Genomic DNA, 21,230 nt, shown 5'->3' with positions numbered 1-21,230 from the left:
GTAGTCAACTATTAAGAGCTACCAACAGCACGTCCAGCGTCTTTTTTCTGTGCGCCCTACTCAGCGTCCATACTTAACATAAATGAGTGTGGTAACCGGTGCATTCGCTTATAATGCATAACAGCTAGTGTGGCTAAAATAATAATATTAACAGTGATGACCGTAACACCATCGTGTCTAGCTGTGGATGCCCGATAAGTTTCGTGATCCTTTAGTTATTTTTCCTATAGCATTGTTGCTGCTACCTTCGCACGCTTTTCGCGTACATGGCGAACGGATGATCTCAGATTGTCGGGCAGACTCCGGTGTTTCCTGTAAGTCACTCCCATGCAAACTTATGGGTGGGGATGGGGACTTACCCTCAAAGTGGGCGAAGTGGGTGCGTATTTAATAGGGAGACGCAAGCACGCAGGCTGCGTGGAAGACGACAGCACCTGGCATGATATTATTGAGTCAATGAATAGCAGTTTTTCTCTCCTCGATACGGTTCACAACAGCCATTGTTGTTCCGACCACTGCAATAAAGCTATCGCTGTTCAACAGCAAACATACGACGAGCGAACTTGAATATATACATTTAGCGATAGTGGTTCGTTAGGTGTTGGTACAGCCGCCGCTGTAGTCGCCATTAATGTTTCCACACAAAGCTTTTATCAGCACTGGATTGGGACGGAGTAAATTATGCTGGGCTTAGCTACTCCACTCTTCCTGATCTAGATTTTCGATGGTTCGTTCGTACATCGGTTGTTTACATTTAAGATTATGCAACATGCCGCATGTAGCGCTCTATGCATGTGCGTCCGATGCATTACCTGAGTCTAACCTGTGCACATTGGCAACTAGAATATTGTACCTACCGGGATCAATAGCCCGTGCTAGGATTATACAATGTGTGGTTGCACGATATTGATAGATCTGGCTATATTCATGTGCGTATGAATATTGTTAAGGGTTGCCACGTAGAGCACGACCGTCAGCTCTAGTTTTAGTATATTAAGATTTGTAACTATACAATTTTTTTTAAAGCTACAATAGTGGTGATTAGGGATATGGAGTAGTAAGTAAGCCCTGTTCATATTGATATACATATAACGTTAGGGAATGAGATCACAAATATCCGGACGATGTTATTATCAAGTGGTAAGGACGGGCTAGCGGAGCCGGGAGTAGCGGACGTTTCGGCGGAAAATTCTCTCACAGATTCTGAAGGGAACTGCGCATTCTGAACATGCAGTAACTTGTATAGAGCTGGCTGATTTTGCCATGGCAGCCTGCGTTTGTCGAATTTCTCCAGTTGTTAGATACCCACAGTGTCAATGGCTTCTAATAGCTCTCTATCTGAAATATGGCGCTTGGAAAATATTTCGCCCAATATTCTAAAAAATATGGAAGTAGATTAAAGCGGTCGAGTGAGTGTGTTAGAAACCCCGAGCTGGCTTTCCTTGCGAATTTATGTTACAAAGACTTAAAACGGTTTTCCAAAAAATAGCGATTAAATGAAATTAATGAAAAATCGTTGAAATCAGTGAAGCTTAGAATTTGTTCTAGATTTAGAATCCTTTGATAGCTGGAAAACAAGGTGACATTAATATATATTGAATTTAAACTGGAGGACAACCTTGAGGAAAACGAAAGCAAATTTGAAGATCGACTAGGTATTCTTTGTGTATCAACAACTCTGACCAGTTTTCGTACGAGTGGCATGGACCTGTTACTATGGAAATGAAGTATAGAATTTTTTTCTCATACTACGAGCCAGATATGGTTCCAGCATAGCTAAGGGACCCCTGCTGGACCATCAGGAATGTTTTGTTCATCTAAACTTCGATGCATCTATTACTAGGTTTGACAAACAACCATATAACACGCCACCTACCGTACATATGTCATTTAATCTAACAGTGATCGAATTGGCTCGACATCGGACTTTTTTTTAATGAGGGTATTTTCTTCAGGGCACGAGGCCCACTATAACTGTGAACTAAATCGTCGAAGTTGTTACATTGAACTTTAGCTTTGCAAAAGTCCAACACGGCAGTAACTCGTACGACTATTAAGCAGTTCAACAAGCCACGACTGAAAGAAATCGCAACTTAGACTACCATGCTGAGGTGTCTGATTCACAATTATAGAAGTTCGGATCTTTGATATCCAATTGAAATAGGACGTCTCGTGAACAAGTCACTATATTTAAGTTACTACACCCAGCTTACTGCGCAGTCACGTATGATTGACTATACACGCAATCCGTAATATATATATATATATATATATATAGTCGACATGGTTTCCCCCACGCAACGAACAAGGCCTTTTGCGCCAATTTTCACAAGAAAATGTTTCGGTGCTACCTCAGACATGCCCAGAATGGTAGAAATATCCACAATCTTAATAGGTTGGCAACTTCATTGATTCGTAAATAGACGATTCTATGGAATTAAGTTAGTTCCCTGCGGAGTCCGGTTTGACGTATATTTGGCTTTAGAATCAAACGAGTTCTACCTGTAACGTAGTTCACTATTATGAGACATTTTTTAAATTTCATCTTAATTGCCTATCATACAAATCACACTAACAAACACACGTATGCGAATTAAAAACACTGACTTACTAGAACTACTACTAAGGGACACACATTGTTTCTTAGATAATCGTAGTCTTAGATGGCGCAACCTTTTTGTATCCTTGTATTAAAAAGAAACTTTTATACAGTAGCAGAGAACATATGAATCATAGTTTATTGCCTATATATATGCTGCTTAGATATGTTGCTTGTAGTCTTTGAAATATCTATACAAAATTGATCTTAATATTCTACGTCGATCATGATTGCTTTTTAGCTCGTTGAAATAGTACCGGCAACCTAAATGGACCAAAATACGCTAACGTGTGTGAGTGGCTAATTAGGTAGTTAATTCTCTTTTTTAAAACTTTGTCGTCTACACTATTGCTGTCTGTGTAGGCAGATATATGCGCTTTCTGTACACTTTTTTGGCCCATGGGTCCATAACAAGAGATATCAGAAAGACACCGACGTATAAAATGCGTACAAATACGTTACTGCATTGCCAAAAACCAACTGTAAGGTAACGTTTTCGTCACATCGTGTATAAATAATACAAATATTTCTGGAAACCACATAAACTTATGAATAGGACGAAGTTACTCGCTTAATTCCCAAGAGTTGAGTGGACAAAGAGAGGGTGCTGTAAATACTGTTTTCTGAACGGGAATCCCGTCTGTAAATAGTTCATAACATATAGTGAATGCTGTCTGCCTCGAGGAAAATCTAGTAGACCATTCATTCATATAAAATATGCACACTAAAGTTCATCGAAAGCTAGTCGGCGATAAGCAACCTTAAAAATGGATACTCCATGGCAAATGTCTAGATACATCTGTTTAGTCGAAATTATGCAAAACAAACAAAGCTTATCATTTTTAAATTGAATTGGTATAGGTGAGCTACCTGACAAAATCAAAGTACCTCTAATTTCATCTTTGTAATTTTGTCATAGTTAATAACGTATCTAAAAATAACCTTTTTATCAGAAGTGAGCGACAGGTGAACGTATTGTTTGCAACTTTTAAGGCCATTTGTTGGTGGGTTTTTGACAAGATGCTTCGCGTTCTCATCAGAAATAATACGCTGCAATTAGAAAAAAGTTATCGGTATATTTTCTTTAAGTTCTAATCCCATCCAGTCCGCTGATCCCTCAACAAGAATATTTCACATCTAACAAATACCCATTCTGAGTAAAGTCTTTCATTGTTTTGTCCACTCAATAAATTTCATCCTCTATATATAGGCATCAATAGGGAATTAGTTTCCACATCCCAGAATTATACCTTGAAGGTAAAACAATGTTTGAGCTGGTGTTTTTGTTTAGATTGATAGCTGTTGAAAAAACAGTAGATCAAAAGCAGCCTCATGCAATTAGCCGATAGATAATTCCAGTTGGCCTTTTCAGAAACTAGCATGATTTCCCCTACGGGCATGTCTTCGTTATACTTCATTAGCCTCATCAACGATTCGACTGGACACACGAAGGAACACATTTCTAAGTTTTCTAATTTGGTAGTGAACCTTCGTGTATTTTTCATTCGAGATCAGCGTTTCTAGTGAACATTTTTTGCCATAATAGAGCATTAGCTATATCTTTCACGCAACTTGTTAATAATGTTATAGAAAGTTAAGAAAATAAGAACCCTTTGAAAGCAAAGGGTCCTTGTTGCAGAGGTTACAAAAATAATTCTAGCTGCTTTATCTTTAAAACGCACTTGTATGCTTTAGTTTAACTTTAAAGAGACACTACCGAATTCTGCTTTAGGCTTATACAATTAAAGAGTAAACTATCAACAGCCAACACCCAATTCCACGTGTTCGACAAGACAAGTGACAACTGCTTGACAAATAGACATGTAGGGAACGAAACTGAGTTGCCGGTGTACACCTTGACGCGGTGTTCGTCAAATTAAGTCGGTTGTTTTAATAACATACGCGGTATACGCTGAGATTGAGGCTTCAGAAAAACAAATACGACATTTATAATGAAACGGAAACAATAGCAATGATAACCACCACCGTATCGCCGACTACGGTTTTTTTTGTACATGAATTAAAAGTATGTAACGCCTGACAACATATGCCCCCATCCATTCGTCTAAGCACCGTAGGCTACTGTGTTTTCAGTGGCGTTAAATTATATTCAATTCGTTTTTCATTATTAATTTTAAGGTTGGTTCTTTGTAAGGGTGCTATTTAAGACAACAAAAAAATTACCTAACCCAAGGGAAAAAATAGCAGTGGGTTTAGGTAGGATTTGCATAAGCATAGCACATATAGCGGCAAGTGGACAGAATACATATACAAACTTTACTTCGCAAAAGTTGGCGTATGTGCTCTGTTCCACTTGACCACGATCGATTTGATTTGCATCAAGCTAAGATTGTTATCTATAACACGCGAGTCATATAATGAAGCAGGCTGTATATAATGGTTTCCGTTTAATAGTATATACGAATTAATTCACGCTGCTTGGCCTTCCACTACAACACAGGTAGTTACTTATGTTGCGTGTGTGATATTAAACATTTCGAAAAGTTTGCAGCAAGGCTTACAGTTTTCAAAGACAATTCCCCTACAAAGCTACTCTACAGGTCAGAGTGTGCCACTTTAATTTTCTTATGCCATTATCAATTCCATTTATTATAACTCGTAAAGCATTTATATCCAGAGGAGGAACGTACCACATACACGACTGAAGTAGTCATAAGGCCCTGCACGAGACGGCAGATCTCCCAAATACAAATAAAACCATGTGACTATCACCGGTAGCTGTACGTAATCTACTATAGGTGACCTTCACGCACATGGCCGTTGATTGATGTGAATAACGCAGCACCGGTCGGCCATGCTGTGGGACAAGTTGTCAGCTGCCTGTCACCGCCTATCTGGAGGAAAAACAACAGCGACCGCTTTAACTGGGCCGAGTTTTACGTCCGTCGAGGACCGCCGTAAAGGCAGCTGCTAGAATAATACTATTACACAAGCAATATATAGAGTATACGGTACGACACTGCTGTGGCAGCCCCCATCTGTGGCGTAATGAAATGATATCCAAGCCCCTGGGGCGTCTTAATCCTTTTACGTGCGTCAAGCAACCAACGCCAGCTTTTTTTGCTCCTAACGTGACAAGTGCCTCAAGGAAACGCTTATGGGCAACCGCACAGCACCGGCGGCAACAACAGGAACGTACAGCAGCTAAACAGAAGTTTGCCAAAAAAAGTCTGAGCAAGTATATGCGAGAGCTGGGGACGTGCATGATATAAGAGTGGAGGCGAAACCTCATACGCGCGCTAAGTACGTACAGCTCCTAATGGGGTGATAGAAGACAACATAGGTGAAAGTAGCTATGTTTTGTTCAGGTTGCGACTAATAACACGTCGCTAGTGAATTTTATTAACACGAACTAACCGGAAATAGATTCAGACAGAGGAAACAATGAAAGAACAGAAATATGCGTGCGAATGTGTGAACTTGGTCAGTTTACCCAGCATTTCATACCAAACAGCTGGCCAAGGCTCGAGACCGCTTCATGAACAGTTGGCAGAATCAGGATCAACTAAATAATCTCGAGGGTAATCACACTCTCCTAAGCCCACTGACGCTGCAAGGCCTGAGGAACCTATCAAAGGTGGTGCGTGGTATAAAACAGGGAATCTTCGCTACAATCAAAAATCTGTAGTCATGTTTGCCAGACCGAATGATTCAACCTATTATCAATGCCTTGAACAATGTCAGAGCTTGGCGTCATTATGATGAAACTTTCCGATGCATTTATAATGCATGACTAATTTGCGCACCTCAGCTGATGGCTCCTTGCTACTTTTACCCTTGAAATATACATTAGGCTGTTACAAACGAATTCGGCAGAATTCGAAATTAACTTTCGAGCCAATTGAGCTAGAATAATGATTGTTCTGTTAAATTAATTAAATATACTCTATATTTTTACGCACTTGTCTCAATGCTCTGGCAGTTTCTGGACAGCTATATACAAACCCTTCCCACTCCCGTATGTAATTTTTCTATCTATGGTTACTCGAAATAAATTAATAGTGGGATAAATCTGCCCACCGGTTGCTTTTGTAGGACAGGAAAATCTCGTAATTAAACGAACTAAGCTCAAGAGAAGCGGGTTGAAGAGAACGTTGGATATTCGTATACTCAATCCAGGAAATCGTTGAAGCATGGCAGAAAGGCTTGGCGTTGCTATACTGCGTGTTTCTAATAGCCGCGCCAGTAGTCCACGCGTCTCTTGACGAACTTGAAACAGCGGGCTGTATTCACCGTTTCATTTTCGGCAAGTATCTCATCGTAGCAGATACCCTGATGTCTACTGCATGCACTACCATAACGCAACATCTAAACCTATTCGGCACTGCCATCGAACTCGATTTTCATTGTCGCCTTGCCTGGCTCCCTTCTGCCTGGAGATAGAGATCGAAACACACTCCGTCTACTACGACCGTATGGTCCAGGCAGATTTTTTTACTAATTAAAATTTCGCAAATTACACGTGTCATACATCGTACGCATTTTTAACTAGCGTGAACTAAATTTACGGGTGCCAGTTTTTACTCGGTTTCCATAGTTTTAAAATTTGGGTTGTAATTCCGTAACACGTTTTGTATGAAATACCAGTTTTAGCCGTCAGAACCCTCAGATTCCGGCTCTCGAAAAAAAGCCTCTTTGATCGTACCAGCGCGTACTTGTCTCTGTGGTTTCTCGCTAATCTTCAGCACTCCAATTACCATAATTGATAAGTTTGCACGATCTGTACCTTCGCTTAGGATCTTTTTGCTTACCCTATTCACCAATCTTGGGTGAATTTCGGCAGCACTGTGGTTTTCAAAAAAACTGGTCCACTGAGCGTGCTTTTCGAGATGTTTTTTTCGCTGAACTCATTTCGCCTAGAGCAAACTGAAACGTTTTTTGTTTATAAGAGACTATATTACTTACCAGGCAAACTTCATCTGTTAGCAACGCGTAGTCCTAAGGTTATCAGCCTCAAAGTCTAGTGGATTCAAATATAATTTGTATATATATATATATAAATTTATTTAGTAATCCTTAATTTGCACGAATCATCTTATTCACAGTGTATAGATACAATTTTAAAGTTAACTTCATATTCGAATGATTGTTCCCAACGTGCTCAAACAATGTTGACGTACATCAAAATCGCGTACTGAAAGTTGCAATAAGAGCCTCGTAAAACGAAGTGATTTCAAGGATTTAGATATTAACTTATCAGACGCATTTCGGAAACATCGTGCCGTTTCGCCTCAACAACATACAACATATCACGTCAGAATTTTATACGACGATTTGAGTTTGTTTTGACCTAACCCAAATCACTTCTCCCACAACCATTTCCTCTTCCGAAACTATTTCTAGAAGCTAAAGCTGAGTTCTCAGATAGACATAGGATCCGTTGCAGAATTTAAACTACGCGCAAAATTATTTGTTCCACTAACCTATTGACAGCTAGTTGTATAGTTTGAGTTTGCGATTCCACTTCAATTGGTAGGGTCAAATTATCAAACAGCTTGGGATGAACAATGGTAATCGTTGGGGTTCCTTTGCGTGACCAAGTGTGTCTCCGTTCACTCGAACGTAATACCACTGCACCAATGCGAATTTCGCGCTTTTTCCGTACTGAAAACTCTTGTCTTAACGGCGATAATAATAAGGTACTATTTAACGTTAGTTGCATTAAGGCTGAACAATATCGATCTAGAAAATTTCTGCCACGTCAGAAAACAGATGTGCACAGCAGTGACCTTATACGACTGGTTTCAGCCACTAACTTGCGCATGATTCTATAATAGAAATGTATTACAGCTGTGCACTTTTATAGTGACTGGTGGTGGAGCAATCCAGGCAAACTAGGTTCGGAAAATGTTTTGCAAAAGCTGTTTTGAAGGGAGCCGTCGTTTCGACCGACAGTTTCTTCGCTGTCGATCGGCACCGCTGGTGATTGATGGAGGAGACGTCAGGTCTTCGCTCAGGGAAAACGGCGACATCAGGTGAAGCATTGGATGAATATATACTCGTCGTACGTGACGTTGTGTATAAAAGAACATCTTGAACCGGTTAGCAGGTCTGCTTAGATGGCGGATGCTAGCCTGTATTTAAGGCGGTCAAAAGCTTCTCTTTCTTAGCAGAAACTTTGTTTTCAGAAAAAGATTTGTAACGGTTTTCTTGAGATGCGCTTCGCTTATTGCCTGTTGACAATATTTAGTTGATTCACGCGATGCACCGCTGCGGACTATTAGTTGAATTCCTCTGTACTAGAGTTGGTGTGGTCTCCTAAGCCAGCTAGTTTCCTTTTGGAGCAATTTTTGTGCGTAGATTATTGTGGATGTAAGCATTTTGATTATTTAAACTTCTGATTCTTTTCTGACCTGCTCAGTTGTTACACGTGATCCACTTCAATTTTTTAAATTGGTGACACAAGCAATTTTATTTTCGTTCATTAAGTTGTCTTCCATTTTAATTCCGCGATAATACATATGCCTTACCTCAAACTTTCAGCCCATAGACCTGTTGGTAATAAGGAGAATGCATTTAAATACATTAGGCTTCGACTTGGTTCCGTGCTTGAAATTTGAAAAAACCTTGCCAATAGAAATAATAATAAAAGCGACCTGCGTCGCTGAAAGCACTGCGATGTGACACACACTGCATCTAATAAATCATATCGTAACCTATCCTTTGCGCTTGCATTAGCCTCTATATTAATTTGTGAAATTAAAACATGATAAAAATGATAGTTTTACCCGATTAAAGCAAAGAGACTAAGTATTAAATTCGTACATGCCTATTGAATTAGGAAATTTTACTTTTCACATCCACGCCCTTTCGATACCGATATAGAACTAAAATTCGTATGTAGTTTCATACGTTTCTGATTATGAAAAGATGTTTTTTTGGTTTCAGTCACGCAACCTGTTCGGCAAAATGCTTGTGAACTAAAGTAAGATTCAACTAAAGTATAAAATAAGTTTTCGGGTGTTGCCCCATTCCTATGCAAGATGTACGGCACAATGCTCTGACTCGGTTATGCACTTTGAGGAATATTGGTATAAACGTCAAGTGGTATACTTTTGGCTTTCACATCTAGGGTGGCTTTACACGCAAGTATGGTTTATCAGTACATATAAACACTGCACGACTCTAACCTAATGAGTGCGACGTATGTTTTTGTTTTTTCATAACAGGAAGAGAGTTGGAAAAAAGCTTTTTCCATCTTGGCGTATTCAGCACCGGGGGGACGGGGGGGGGAGCGTAACTGGGGTAACGGTTTCTACAGCACGACAATAGGTCAGAAAAGTTAGTCCCAAATTAATGAGAAAAGATAAATTAGAACTGGAAATATTTTAAGTATAATACGAACAAGTGCATTTCGTTCGCATTCTACAAACTTTTGCTTAGGATAATAATAACGATTCATATCATGGCATTCGCATTTGCGATTGCTTGCACGTGTGTAGACCCATAGCCACACCATCAAAAATGTGTTTTTACGGTTCGGCAAATGCACATGGTGTTGGGCTATTGTTCAGCGAAACGCACGTGGTCAATGCCCTCATACTTAACTTAATGAAGCCCAGAACGAGATTAAATTTCCATTGATATTTTATCAATAAAATTTATCTAATTCAAACTTATAAAGTGTAGTTATTAACAGAAGGCTTTACAAAGGGAAACAATTATAGAAAAGTATTTTTTGTAAATAATACAGTCACTCAACAGCACTTTGTAGACATAAAATAACCACAAAAAAAAGAAGTCATTTATCGAATGATAAATATCAATATAAGTTATAAACGCACAGTATTATCTTAGGAATATAACTAAGACAAACATTTGTCCATGTTTCCTAGACCAGATTTCATAATTTCAATATGAGAAAATGTATATAAATCTCTTGCTGAAATACGAATTCAAAAGGTACCTCTGTTTCAAGGAGTGAAATACACAATAAAAAAGATCGTCTTACGTATTTTCCATAATGCTGAAATTCGAGTTTTTGCTGCTACGTAAAATACTTAGATGTTTTATGCAATGAAAATTGACTGAATTGCAAGCTATATAAAATGCTCACTATTGCTTATATTTATATAGTGAAAATACGCATCAGATAACAAAGCTGACAAATATTCTAAATTGATATACATGAAAAATAAAAAAGGCCATTGTAGGTCTTGTTAAATAGATATTCTATTTAGTGCAAAATCGGTACGAGCTGCTGAGTAAAAGCACTTTTTGTCGAAGTAATTAGTAAAACTATTATTATGGTTTATTGCACATGCATAGCAGATATTACTACATTAGCACCTTTCAGGTGTATATTTCTTACGCAGGTTTCAACATTTTGGTTACTGCGACTGCGCATAAAAACAATTAACTGTTAGTGATGTTACATTCTGCTTTACAATAAAGTTTACAAATTTAGGCTCAGTTTATTGAGCTTCTGCAGCCAGCTTTTTGCTTTTCAACTGTTCAAGACCAATTCGTCTCAACTCAGTAAATCCCAACCCGCCAAACAGCTTTGCTTCTTCGTCAAGATCTTCGGCAAAATCAGTAAACACGCACTTCTTTCCGGTGAGTGGATCAATTATATTGCCATTGGTGAAGACTGTTTTTTTTATTCGATGATTGACTTTCAGGCTCATTCGTTCCGGTAATTCTTCAATAATGACCCAGTCACCGGGCTGACACTTCTCGTTCTCATCGAACGTTTCGAACTCCGCACGGTGCTTATAATGCGCCTTAACATATGTGTCGAAAAAAAAATACGGCACATTAACCGTGCACACTTTTTTGGTCGTTGCGGCGATCACTTTGCCGAGCATCATTTTGGTCTGAAGGGTCATTTTCGTCGATTTTTATGTGCAATTACTTTTGGCTAGATCAGCAATGGACGGATAAAACGTCGGCGCACCTTCGACACGAGGGCAGTAATATGCCGTATTTCACTGCACAGGACTGCTTTACTAGTGAAATAATAAATCGAACAGCTTCACTAACCATGTACTAGCATGGGATACCGCGATTTCTACAATTTAGTACACCGCCACACAGGCATCGACTACCTGCACGCTAAGCGACCGAAACAAAGTGTCAGGGTCTTCACATAATGTCTTCTCCGCCATTTTGATATGGGTGGATGGATGGATGGATGGCAAGGGTGGCATGCAGATGCAACGGGCGGCCGAACAACCTCGGCGACGCAGCTACATCTCTTGCAATAAATACATACGCAATGGATGTCATTGAAGAGCACGTTTCCATATAAATACCACGGTGCCTGTGGTGACGTATATATAATATATAGCAATAATGGTACTGGTATCCTGGTGTACATCTCTCGAAAGCTAAAGACTACCCATACATAGCTGAAAAAAATAACAGATATGATATACAATATAACAGTTCATCTTATACTTTAGCTGCACTATAGACGTCGTTGAGTAAACATTTGCAAATATGATTTAATATAGTAAACACTCGATTCTGTGTTAGTAGGTTAAGCCCTGTTTAAGGACCTAATCGACTTGTGGGAGATTATCTCGATCCCTAAGAGGGTTCTAACTTCAGTGATATGGCAGATATAATAATATTACAGAAATCTATTTTAAGCACTATTTATGCAACTGATTCCAATCGACATAGCTGCCGAGTGCTAGCCATAGGCCAGCAGCCACAACTGTACGTTAGTTAGATAAATTTGACCCGCAAAGAATCAATAAGAGAAGCAACAGTATTAAACGTACTAACATTTAGGGCAAACTTGCATAACATGTTACGAAAAACTGCTATATTCAGCAAATGGAAAAGTTGGAAAAAAAAAGTTATTTTAATAATGCAGTAAAGCGCGATATGTATAATCAAACGTAAACACCTAACGCTTGCAAATCTTCTTGTGAAGAGCCAAAGAACTAGGGAGTTGTAATATTTGTTGTATAAAAACGTAGCACTTGAAAGTGTTTCGTCTTGTAGGTTTAAGTAATGTCTGTTTATAATCAATTCTTTATATATCTATGAAATTATAATACAACTAGAGATCCTATTATACTAAAGGGTTTCAAAGTTCCGGGCTAACGGAGCAAAACGTGACAACACTACTCGTGCAAAAAAAAATCACTGAATATCACAAAAGAAACCATAATGTAAACATGACGCTCTGATCGCGTCTATATTTCGAGCAGCGAAAAAAATTTTAAAAAGCTTTAAATTTATCTTCGCGGCGTATTATCTCCAGGGCTTGCTGGAGATTGTGCATATGCATGCAAACCTACGCTTACCACGTTTCATATTTGTATGTACTACTGAAGCAGTGAGTAGTGCCTTAAGACACCGAACGTAAATTTAGAACGACTAATTTTAGCGTTGACGCGTACACAATGTTCAACGTATCAGCAATCTGAGCACTGAGATCTGTGTATTTATTAGAAATGGTTGTAATTGTTAGCCGATTTGATCAAATATCAAACATCAATTTTTAAGGAGTAGTCAGGTTTTAGGCAACGTCGTAATAGCTCTCGAAATAATTGTTCTTTTTTTTTTTTTTTTTTTTTTTTTTTTAGTACAAATATAGTTCACCCATTATTTAATTTTTGTACCTTAAATTTCATGCCCATAACGTGACTCAGCTATCTTTAATGTAAGCGCGAACTAATATGCCTACATTATGTATGCCGCAAGCTTCGTGCTGAAATATTTGTAGAATTTTTTGTTCTGTTGAAGGTGTACAATGGTCTAAGTATTTATGTGTCGTTAGTGAGCATCTACATGGCTCAACCGAACGCGTATGCAATCTTAGATCTTACGTTTGAATGAATGGTAACAGTCGGGACGTGTGTACGAGATGAATTTAATGGCGGGAATCTTACTTCTCGATAATATAACTATTGTTTGGATTTTCAAATATCAAAAATTGTCGTCCTTTATCAGCATTGTCAATGTAGCTATCTGAGGTTTGGCTTTGCTCAAAATATAATTGTATTATTTAAAATTAACATATTCTAAATTTTCGAAACCTAAAATACGCATGATAATAAAAAAAAAAAAAAAAAACAATATTCTCCTATTATTAATTAGTCGAATCCCAGTTTAGCGATTTCTTTCCGCCTGCATATCGTTGCTTCTTCTATTATACAGCGGTACGCGTTGCGCTCTGCCGTCTAGCTAGAAATACCGAAAAAAACATTATAAGACGGTATCACAGAGAATGGCGTCACAACAAATAGATCTTCATATATTCCCCACTACCTATCATCCGACGGGGCAATACAATACACCAAAAAACTTTCATAACACTGCGAGCCGGCGATGCGTATGGTCACGGAGTGGTACTAGGCGGTCTTGGAGTGTACGCGCTAGGGTGCATTAATAGTTCTGCTTTTGTTGCCGCTCGTGCACAGGTTGCAACAAAAGTAACTGTGCAGCCTAAGTAATGCGAGCAATATTCTCTTTTGCCGTCCACCCTCGTGCCCAAGCCTTGCTCTTATTTACTTTGCTTCTTCATTGTACAGAGACGGCTCTGGGAGTAACGTTGCCCTCGATTTCACCGTTGTCACCAAGAACTCGACTACAACGAAAACCCTATCACCTTTGACTCCCGCTTTTCCCCTGTTCGCAGCCTTGCTGTCGTCAATCTTCTGGCCTGTGTACATTCACGTCGTTCGTTTAATATGTTTTGCTACGCGACTGGCCCTACTGGTATTACGACTCAGTCAGTCACCCATTTTCCCTCCTCGTTCTTGTGATGCTTCTACCAACTGCGTCTGCTTGCCCCTATACTTAGGAACTCGTGTCTAGTGTTCACTGCTTGCCACCTCCCAAGCTGGGTCCCAAAACAGCCAGGCCCTTCAAGAATGCCCCATACGGCCCATCTCTGTATGAGAGCATATCTCATATTCGTTGTCTGCGCAGATCGGAGGCAAACGGCTGGAAACAGAGAAGGACCGAGGATAGGCTGCAGCTGGAGCAAGTCATTTGCTTAACAACTAACTTCTGCACTTCAATAGCTCTGTCGATGCAGGCGTGCAACGCTGTCGCAGTCACATGAAATAGTGAAGCGCTAGTTTTGACAATAGCGTATCTTGCCAGCAACCACAAATAGCTAAATCGCAATGGGGGGTGAGGACGAACAACTATATGGCTTGACCCTTGATGGCGAAAGAATAAAAGGGGCACTAAACTGGGTCATGGTTAGGGCATAGCGTGCGAAGTTTACGCAGTTAATAATGCCTAATGATCATTATGGCGGCAGGATAGCTATAGTGGCTGCTTACTTATTGCTAGTATACTTAATTAATATACGCCCATATATTACATTGGACATCATTATACAAACAGTTATACACATGTACAGGCAGAGGTGTGAACATGTAAGAAATGACGAAGCAAAGAGTGGAGTGCGGAATCACCTTATCCAGGTCAGCAATCTTAGCTATTCTAACAGGGATTGAAAGAACCCATGTTTCTAATACGGACAAACAAGATCAAAAGTGTGATATGGCGGAGAGTAGCAGTCGCAATGTCGTAACACACGAGTAATTATTGCGCACTTTCAAAATAGCGAGAGATCCGTCAGAAGAAATGCTGACGTTAAATTATCTGAGATGTTAGAGATCTGGTATAAATCTACTAGGTCTATTATATCACAATTCTTATCTTGTTGTTGATGTACGCACGGGGTTTTCGGTGTACTGTGAGAATCAGATTAAGTTTCGTTAAACTAATATTGCTAACCTTAGCCAGAGTATAGTTTAAAATGGCTACAGAACAATGTCGGCTATGTTATGTAGCTATACGCGTCACATTCAGGGTCACCATATTCTATCAATAGATAATAAAACTGGTCAAGATTTTATGTTAAAATAGTCCTTAAGTGATAAGTACCAACATGGTTCTACGCCCTTCGGTTGCATAAAAGGTATATATTCGATTGTACAAATTAACTACACAACTATCGGGTCCATGAGCGCACCCTCAGCACATTTCTTTGACCATTTTAAACCTGAAGATCAAAATAGCTAGAGCCTTTTATAGGCGAACAATCATGCTCCTACATTCGTAGCCAGTCACGTTGAACCTTACCTAAAGACAGGTCCTGGTTCTGTGAATGGCCGTTGCACACCTGTTAACAAGGTATCTCTACTCTTTAGTCATTATTGTTAGGAAAATGGCGCCCTACTCTTATCTTTCCGCGTATGAGCTATGCTTTTTGGCTTTATTGCTTTCAAGGCCATGCACAAGCTTTTTCAACTTTATACCGTCTTGTAAGTTATTTAAAAGAAACCTGCCGACCTAGAGGTGGGACAGTGGCAAGTGTACGCCTAAAATTGCACGAAAAATCGTATTTAGAGAGCGTTACAAAACTAAGCTAAGTTAATATACATAAAGAATCTATTCTGGTTGTGTCATAGTAAGAAACTCGCTTATATAATTAGTGGTTTATATACATATATAAATTACATGGAAAGTCCTTTATAGGCAGAAATCGCTTTGATTCCCATAGAAGTGGTTTTCGCATAATGCTAAAGATGAGGCTAATGCTAAAATGTGTTGGCTTAAAGTTATGTTTACTGCATACTAAGATATAATATTTTTTTTGGCCTTTATTGCGCTATGCAGACACATTTGCTTTTAAATTCTATAGACTGGGCTCTATACGCACATACAAATAACACATGGTTGTCTATAGCTCTCAATGAGGAACGGTGTATGTATCGTCACGTCGTCTCCGCCTGGCGTGTGTGCATTACTCGTTTCACCGATATAAATTATTACTCCCGTTAACTGAAAAAACGACCGCCGGGTTCCCACAAATGGTTCATAAGCGGACTGGAGATAATGGTCTCACGTGGCACATTCTGCGCCATGGCTAGGCAGTCGGTCTCACTCTTGTTCCAGTCGCATTTCCTCGACTTGTAATAGGTTTTTCAAACCTAAAAGGCGATTAGTAGCAAGTTTTCTCCCCTCTCCTTTTTGCACTGCGGCACGCCGGTCGAGAGAAGCTGTGATTATTTGCGTAGTGGAGGACGCATTACTTTTCGTCCTTTGTTATCGGCTTCTCGACTCGTTCCCTGATGATCTGTTGGATATCGTTCGAGCAACTGGTGCCAGTCGTCGGGAGCTAGTTTTTAGTGCTATGAGAGCAACAAGAAAAGCCGAAATCCATAGGCCTTTTCTCTCCGAAGACTGTGAGACTCTGGAAGAAATATAAAATTGCATAACGTTTGCCAATTTGACTCATTAATTAAGAGCCTAGTTGGTACTAGAAATTAGCGACAACACTGACAACCGGCTCAGTTAGTGTAGAAGAATAGACCGTTGTGTACTCGCCAAGTTTCTTTACCTTTTCCTTCTTATTTCCTTCTACTTTGCCTTTTCTTCTTTTCTTTTTTTTACTTTTTGCTCCTATTGCCTAGTCAAATAGCTTTGCCTCAGTTGCTGTCACCAGCAACAACGAGCTTCAGGCTGAGCAGGGATGGGGCAGAGAGAATCTGTAAAAAGAGGATGAGACCCTTACAGGAGTCCGGCGAGGAGAAAACGGACTGCACAACGCAGGCATTACCACCGTTTTGAGCTCACGGCAAGGAACTGGTTCCCAGCGCACTATGGCCATCGCAGATCACGACGCGTATCGCAAACGCCAAAGATAGCCCCTTAGGGACAAAACCGCTACGGCAATATACCGTACGATGACAGGCGCAGAGGCGTAAGAAAATATCTGGTGCCTGCTGGAAACGGCGGTAGCATCGGCAAACGAGAACTGTCAATGACGATTCTAACTCAACTACGCAATCCTCCTGGCGATTCAAAAGGGGCGACCCTCAGTTTAATTGTTGGCCTTCTTCTTCTGGCAATTGTCGGCATTTCGTCAAAAAGAGATTCTTCCACAATGGCGCGGCTACGCTACGCTGGCAGTCCCAGCCCACTTTACTTGCCTCATTTCGTCATCTGCCAGCAAGAATTGTTACCAATTGCCTCAGCAAGGGCACATATTACAGGTTAGATAAGAAGTTCTGCATATTTGCAACTGCTAAGACTCTAAGTAAATTATGATGGAACTTATAAATGTTCTTATGGTCTCTACGGGCTGAATTAGCTAGGCAACAATAGCGTGTTTTAATGAAAAAACAGTAAAGTTCATTAGTGTTTCTCTTTGTTTAGGTTAACTGCTCGTACAGAAAGAAAAAAGAGAGGTGACTTGTTGTAACTTGTCTTCTTTATAACATAAACATCGTCGGGTCGCACAATGCCGTAGAAGCTGCTCGCAACCTAACGCCGAAGCAGCGTCGTTGACGATCTGTCATATACAAACATAATTCTGCCGCGAACGTACAACACTGTGCACATATAGGGGGAAATATCATCGTTGCCTAAGTAGAAAAAAGACGGAATATATATATATGTTTCTGGCCCGATTCCGTTATGATGAATGTGCTTACTTGGAAGAACCAAACGTAAGTTTAGCACTTACAACACACAGAATCGAATTCGTTACACGGTCATTTGCTATGAGAAGAAAAGTTAACTTCAATTCTAGCCCTATTACACCTTTATCAGAATGATAAAACTAATGTGGCTCCAGAGGGTTGATGTCTTTCTCAAAGGAAAATATTCGCTGTTTGTTCCATCAAAGAGCCATCAAATTTACTTTGAGAGCTGTATCTTCGGACGTATTGACGTCGTCTTACTACTTACATTACAGTGGATCAACACGTAACCCTTGTACCCCACATGTTAAACAATGGTCAGTACGAGTGTGTACCTCATACTGATGTCGTCTGACTATGAGAAGTACGTATGTACCCGGATTTAATGAGATATGCGTTAATGGTTTTCTATTTAAACGTCGTTTAGTAGTTCAAATTTTGCTTGAAACAAGATTTAAAGTGGCATAATCTGAATTTCCTTTTAAACAGACTTGAACACTTGAACATTCGTTCATAAGTAGAACGTATGTCAATTAAATTAATCAAGGAAGTTAACAGATGGGTGGTGACCGTGAAGGACCTTACAATCTGCCCTACCTGTATTCATCGGAGCTTAATATTTAGTGACCTTTACAACTAAAACATTAATAACTACCCAGATAAGTTTAAGTAACTATTCTCTACGAAGGGAAAACAATACTACACAACAATGTGTTTATAATACTCGTTGTGGGTATGCGGAGCTTGAATATTTGTCTGATGTTCATATCAGACTGTCTGCATAGATAGAGCTGTCTGCATAGATAGCTATATCTGAGATGGTCTTTCTGTACGCTACAAAATCAACGATTTTAATCCACCAAAGGTCCAATCAATGGTTAAAGCTGCTTGGGTACTTTTCTAGTCAGCTCGCATGGCTTGAATGATATTTGAGCATGCTTCTGGCGAAGAGATGATTTGAACGACGCTTCTAATAGTAGGCGCATCAATTAGGTAACGCCTATGATCGACTGTCCATTTTAACTAAAGAAGGCCACTCCCAAGTATCAACGTCGGCGTTCGCTCAATATATCGTCATTAAACATTGCTTTTGTGCTTGTTCATTTCTACATGTGGTATACGTGGCATATTTAAATGTAAGCTTGTGTTATTGAAATTATGATGCTACAACAATTACATCGTGAAATATTTTGCGCAGGATGATAATTATATTGCGGCTTACCCCACAGAATAACCTATTCCGTTCGTAAACAATAACATAATTCAAAGAGCCACGAGCGTTTTTAAGGGTCGTTCCTGCATTTCAAATACATCTGCCTCCTATAGACACTGTAACATCGGCCAATGTTCCGGGCATTATAATATAGGCTACATATTTAGGGCGAGTCACTAATCGATATCCACTCTGCGTGTCTATTTCAAGCACAAGCCTCAAATAATTCAGTCGGACATTACTTCAGGGGATCTGTTTCGAATCATTAACTTATTACGATTTAGTTGGAGAGAACGCGCCTATCGGGTATTCGGTAGAGAGTGCGAGGTAGGGTTAGTTTTCAGGCTTTCAACTTGAAGTATTTTCTTCAAGACAGACTTCATTTTGTGCTGGGAGCCACCGGTCGGATGGAATGTCCGGACGTGTTAAACTCGAGATACGAAGCTTCTCATACCAACCTATCTCCACACTTATCTACTCGAGCTAAAACCTTACGATTTTCCAGCAGTTGTTCTGCGATAAAGGCTTAAATTTCTGACAATTTGCGCTTATCTAAAATTCGATCGGTCGACTGACCAAAGGGACGAGGTTGACTCGAAAACTTTTAAGTAAAAATGACGAAGCACTGTAGGGTTAACCAAGTTCTGCTCGACGACTATATGTTTTCGAAATTTTTTAAACTCATTTTTCAATAACTTATTTTTTTGTTGTTAAACTCAAGCAACGTTACACGCTAAGGCTTGCTGACTGAATAATGGTTAACAAGCTGACAAAAGTCGCGTCTCGATGAGATCGTGTCCTCGATAGAGTTTGTTATGGATTTGCTATAACGTTTGAAATGACTTGAATACAAAGCCACATATTCAGATTGGCTATAATGATATAATTTCTATCATCTGCATCATTTTGAGGCGGCGTCAACGGCTCTTTGCAGCCCACGTCATTTTCGATCAATCAACTTATTCCTTCGTCCTTGTGAAGCAGCGTTTGAAACACTCGAAGTGTCTACATTTTGGACAGCCTAACATACAAAACTTTCTGTATAACGGTTTCACAGATCTAACTCAATCTAATGTCATACGGCAATTCGTGGAGTTATCGACATGCCTGTTGTACTGATCGAGTTTCATCGTCCCATGTCTCTCGGCTTGAATGAAGCATCCGCACGCGCTTGGATCAGCTACGTTCAGTTGTTTAGTCGAGTCCGTAATATATAAAGTGTAAACACATTTACGAAGTTCAGATGCTTCACTGAAGCTGTGATTTACTCGATGATCTAACGAACACGCCCAATTGTCAACTAACTTCTACGGGGCTGTTCTAAGTACTCGATTAGAAATCAAATCAAATATCGCAAACTGTTATTTGTTGCCGGTTCTTCTATTAGCACCTAGATAAACAGCCCACTTTTGAATTTGGCGCTAAAGTTACTGTTCGTGACACGATGCTGTGTTTAATCTGTTAACCTCACAAGGCCTTAAGAACCCAAATATACTGTTTAGCGGTAGTGCTTTACAGGTTAGTGGTAATCGGGAGATGGATTTATAACTGAATGTGAATAAACGTGACAATAGATGCCTTATAAAAATAATCCAAGTTGTGTCTCCTTCGAAAGTTCTTCGAAACAAAATACAAGCTAAACATAAAACGAAGGTCACAATTTGTTCTTAAAGCCAATCTTGGCGGGTCAGCAGACGAAAACTCTTTTAAATAGTTTACCTTTTATAGCAACCCTACAGAACGTCGTTGTTTGTCAATTATCGAGCTTTGTTCTGGTCTTTTGAATATTTGTCTGCATGTTTGAAAACTAAGATTTAATGTCCGACATGACTACGTCTTCGTTTGCGACGTACCGTTGGACTTTTTAAGCTTGGCTTATTTTCCTGGATTTCAACATAACTCTGTAATATAGGATATACTCGAGTTCTATTGTGTCTGGTCTTTCACCTTCTTCTATTGACTACTAATATTACTGCCATACTTACGTGCCAAG

The 21,230-nt window shown here is 39.6% G+C and overlaps 1 protein-coding gene across 1 annotated transcript; it reads right to left on the bottom strand.

Annotated features, from left to right (window-relative positions):
• Positions 1–10,767: 10,767 nt before the first annotated feature.
• On the bottom strand, positions 10,768–11,741 carry mRpS17 (mitochondrial ribosomal protein S17). Its single transcript, XM_022853560.2, has one exon. It carries the CDS (start codon positions 11,446–11,448, stop codon positions 11,035–11,037), a length of 414 nt encoding a protein of 137 aa, XP_022709295.1. The 5' UTR covers positions 11,449–11,741; the 3' UTR covers positions 10,768–11,034.
• Positions 11,742–21,230: the final 9,489 nt, after the last annotated feature.

This window comes from Varroa jacobsoni, unplaced genomic scaffold, assembly GCF_002532875.2.
Source record: "Varroa jacobsoni isolate VJ856 unplaced genomic scaffold, vjacob_1.0 contig01855, whole genome shotgun sequence".
NCBI lineage: Eukaryota > Metazoa > Arthropoda > Arachnida > Mesostigmata > Varroidae > Varroa > Varroa jacobsoni.
This window is presented reverse-complemented; position numbering and strand designations above follow the sequence as displayed.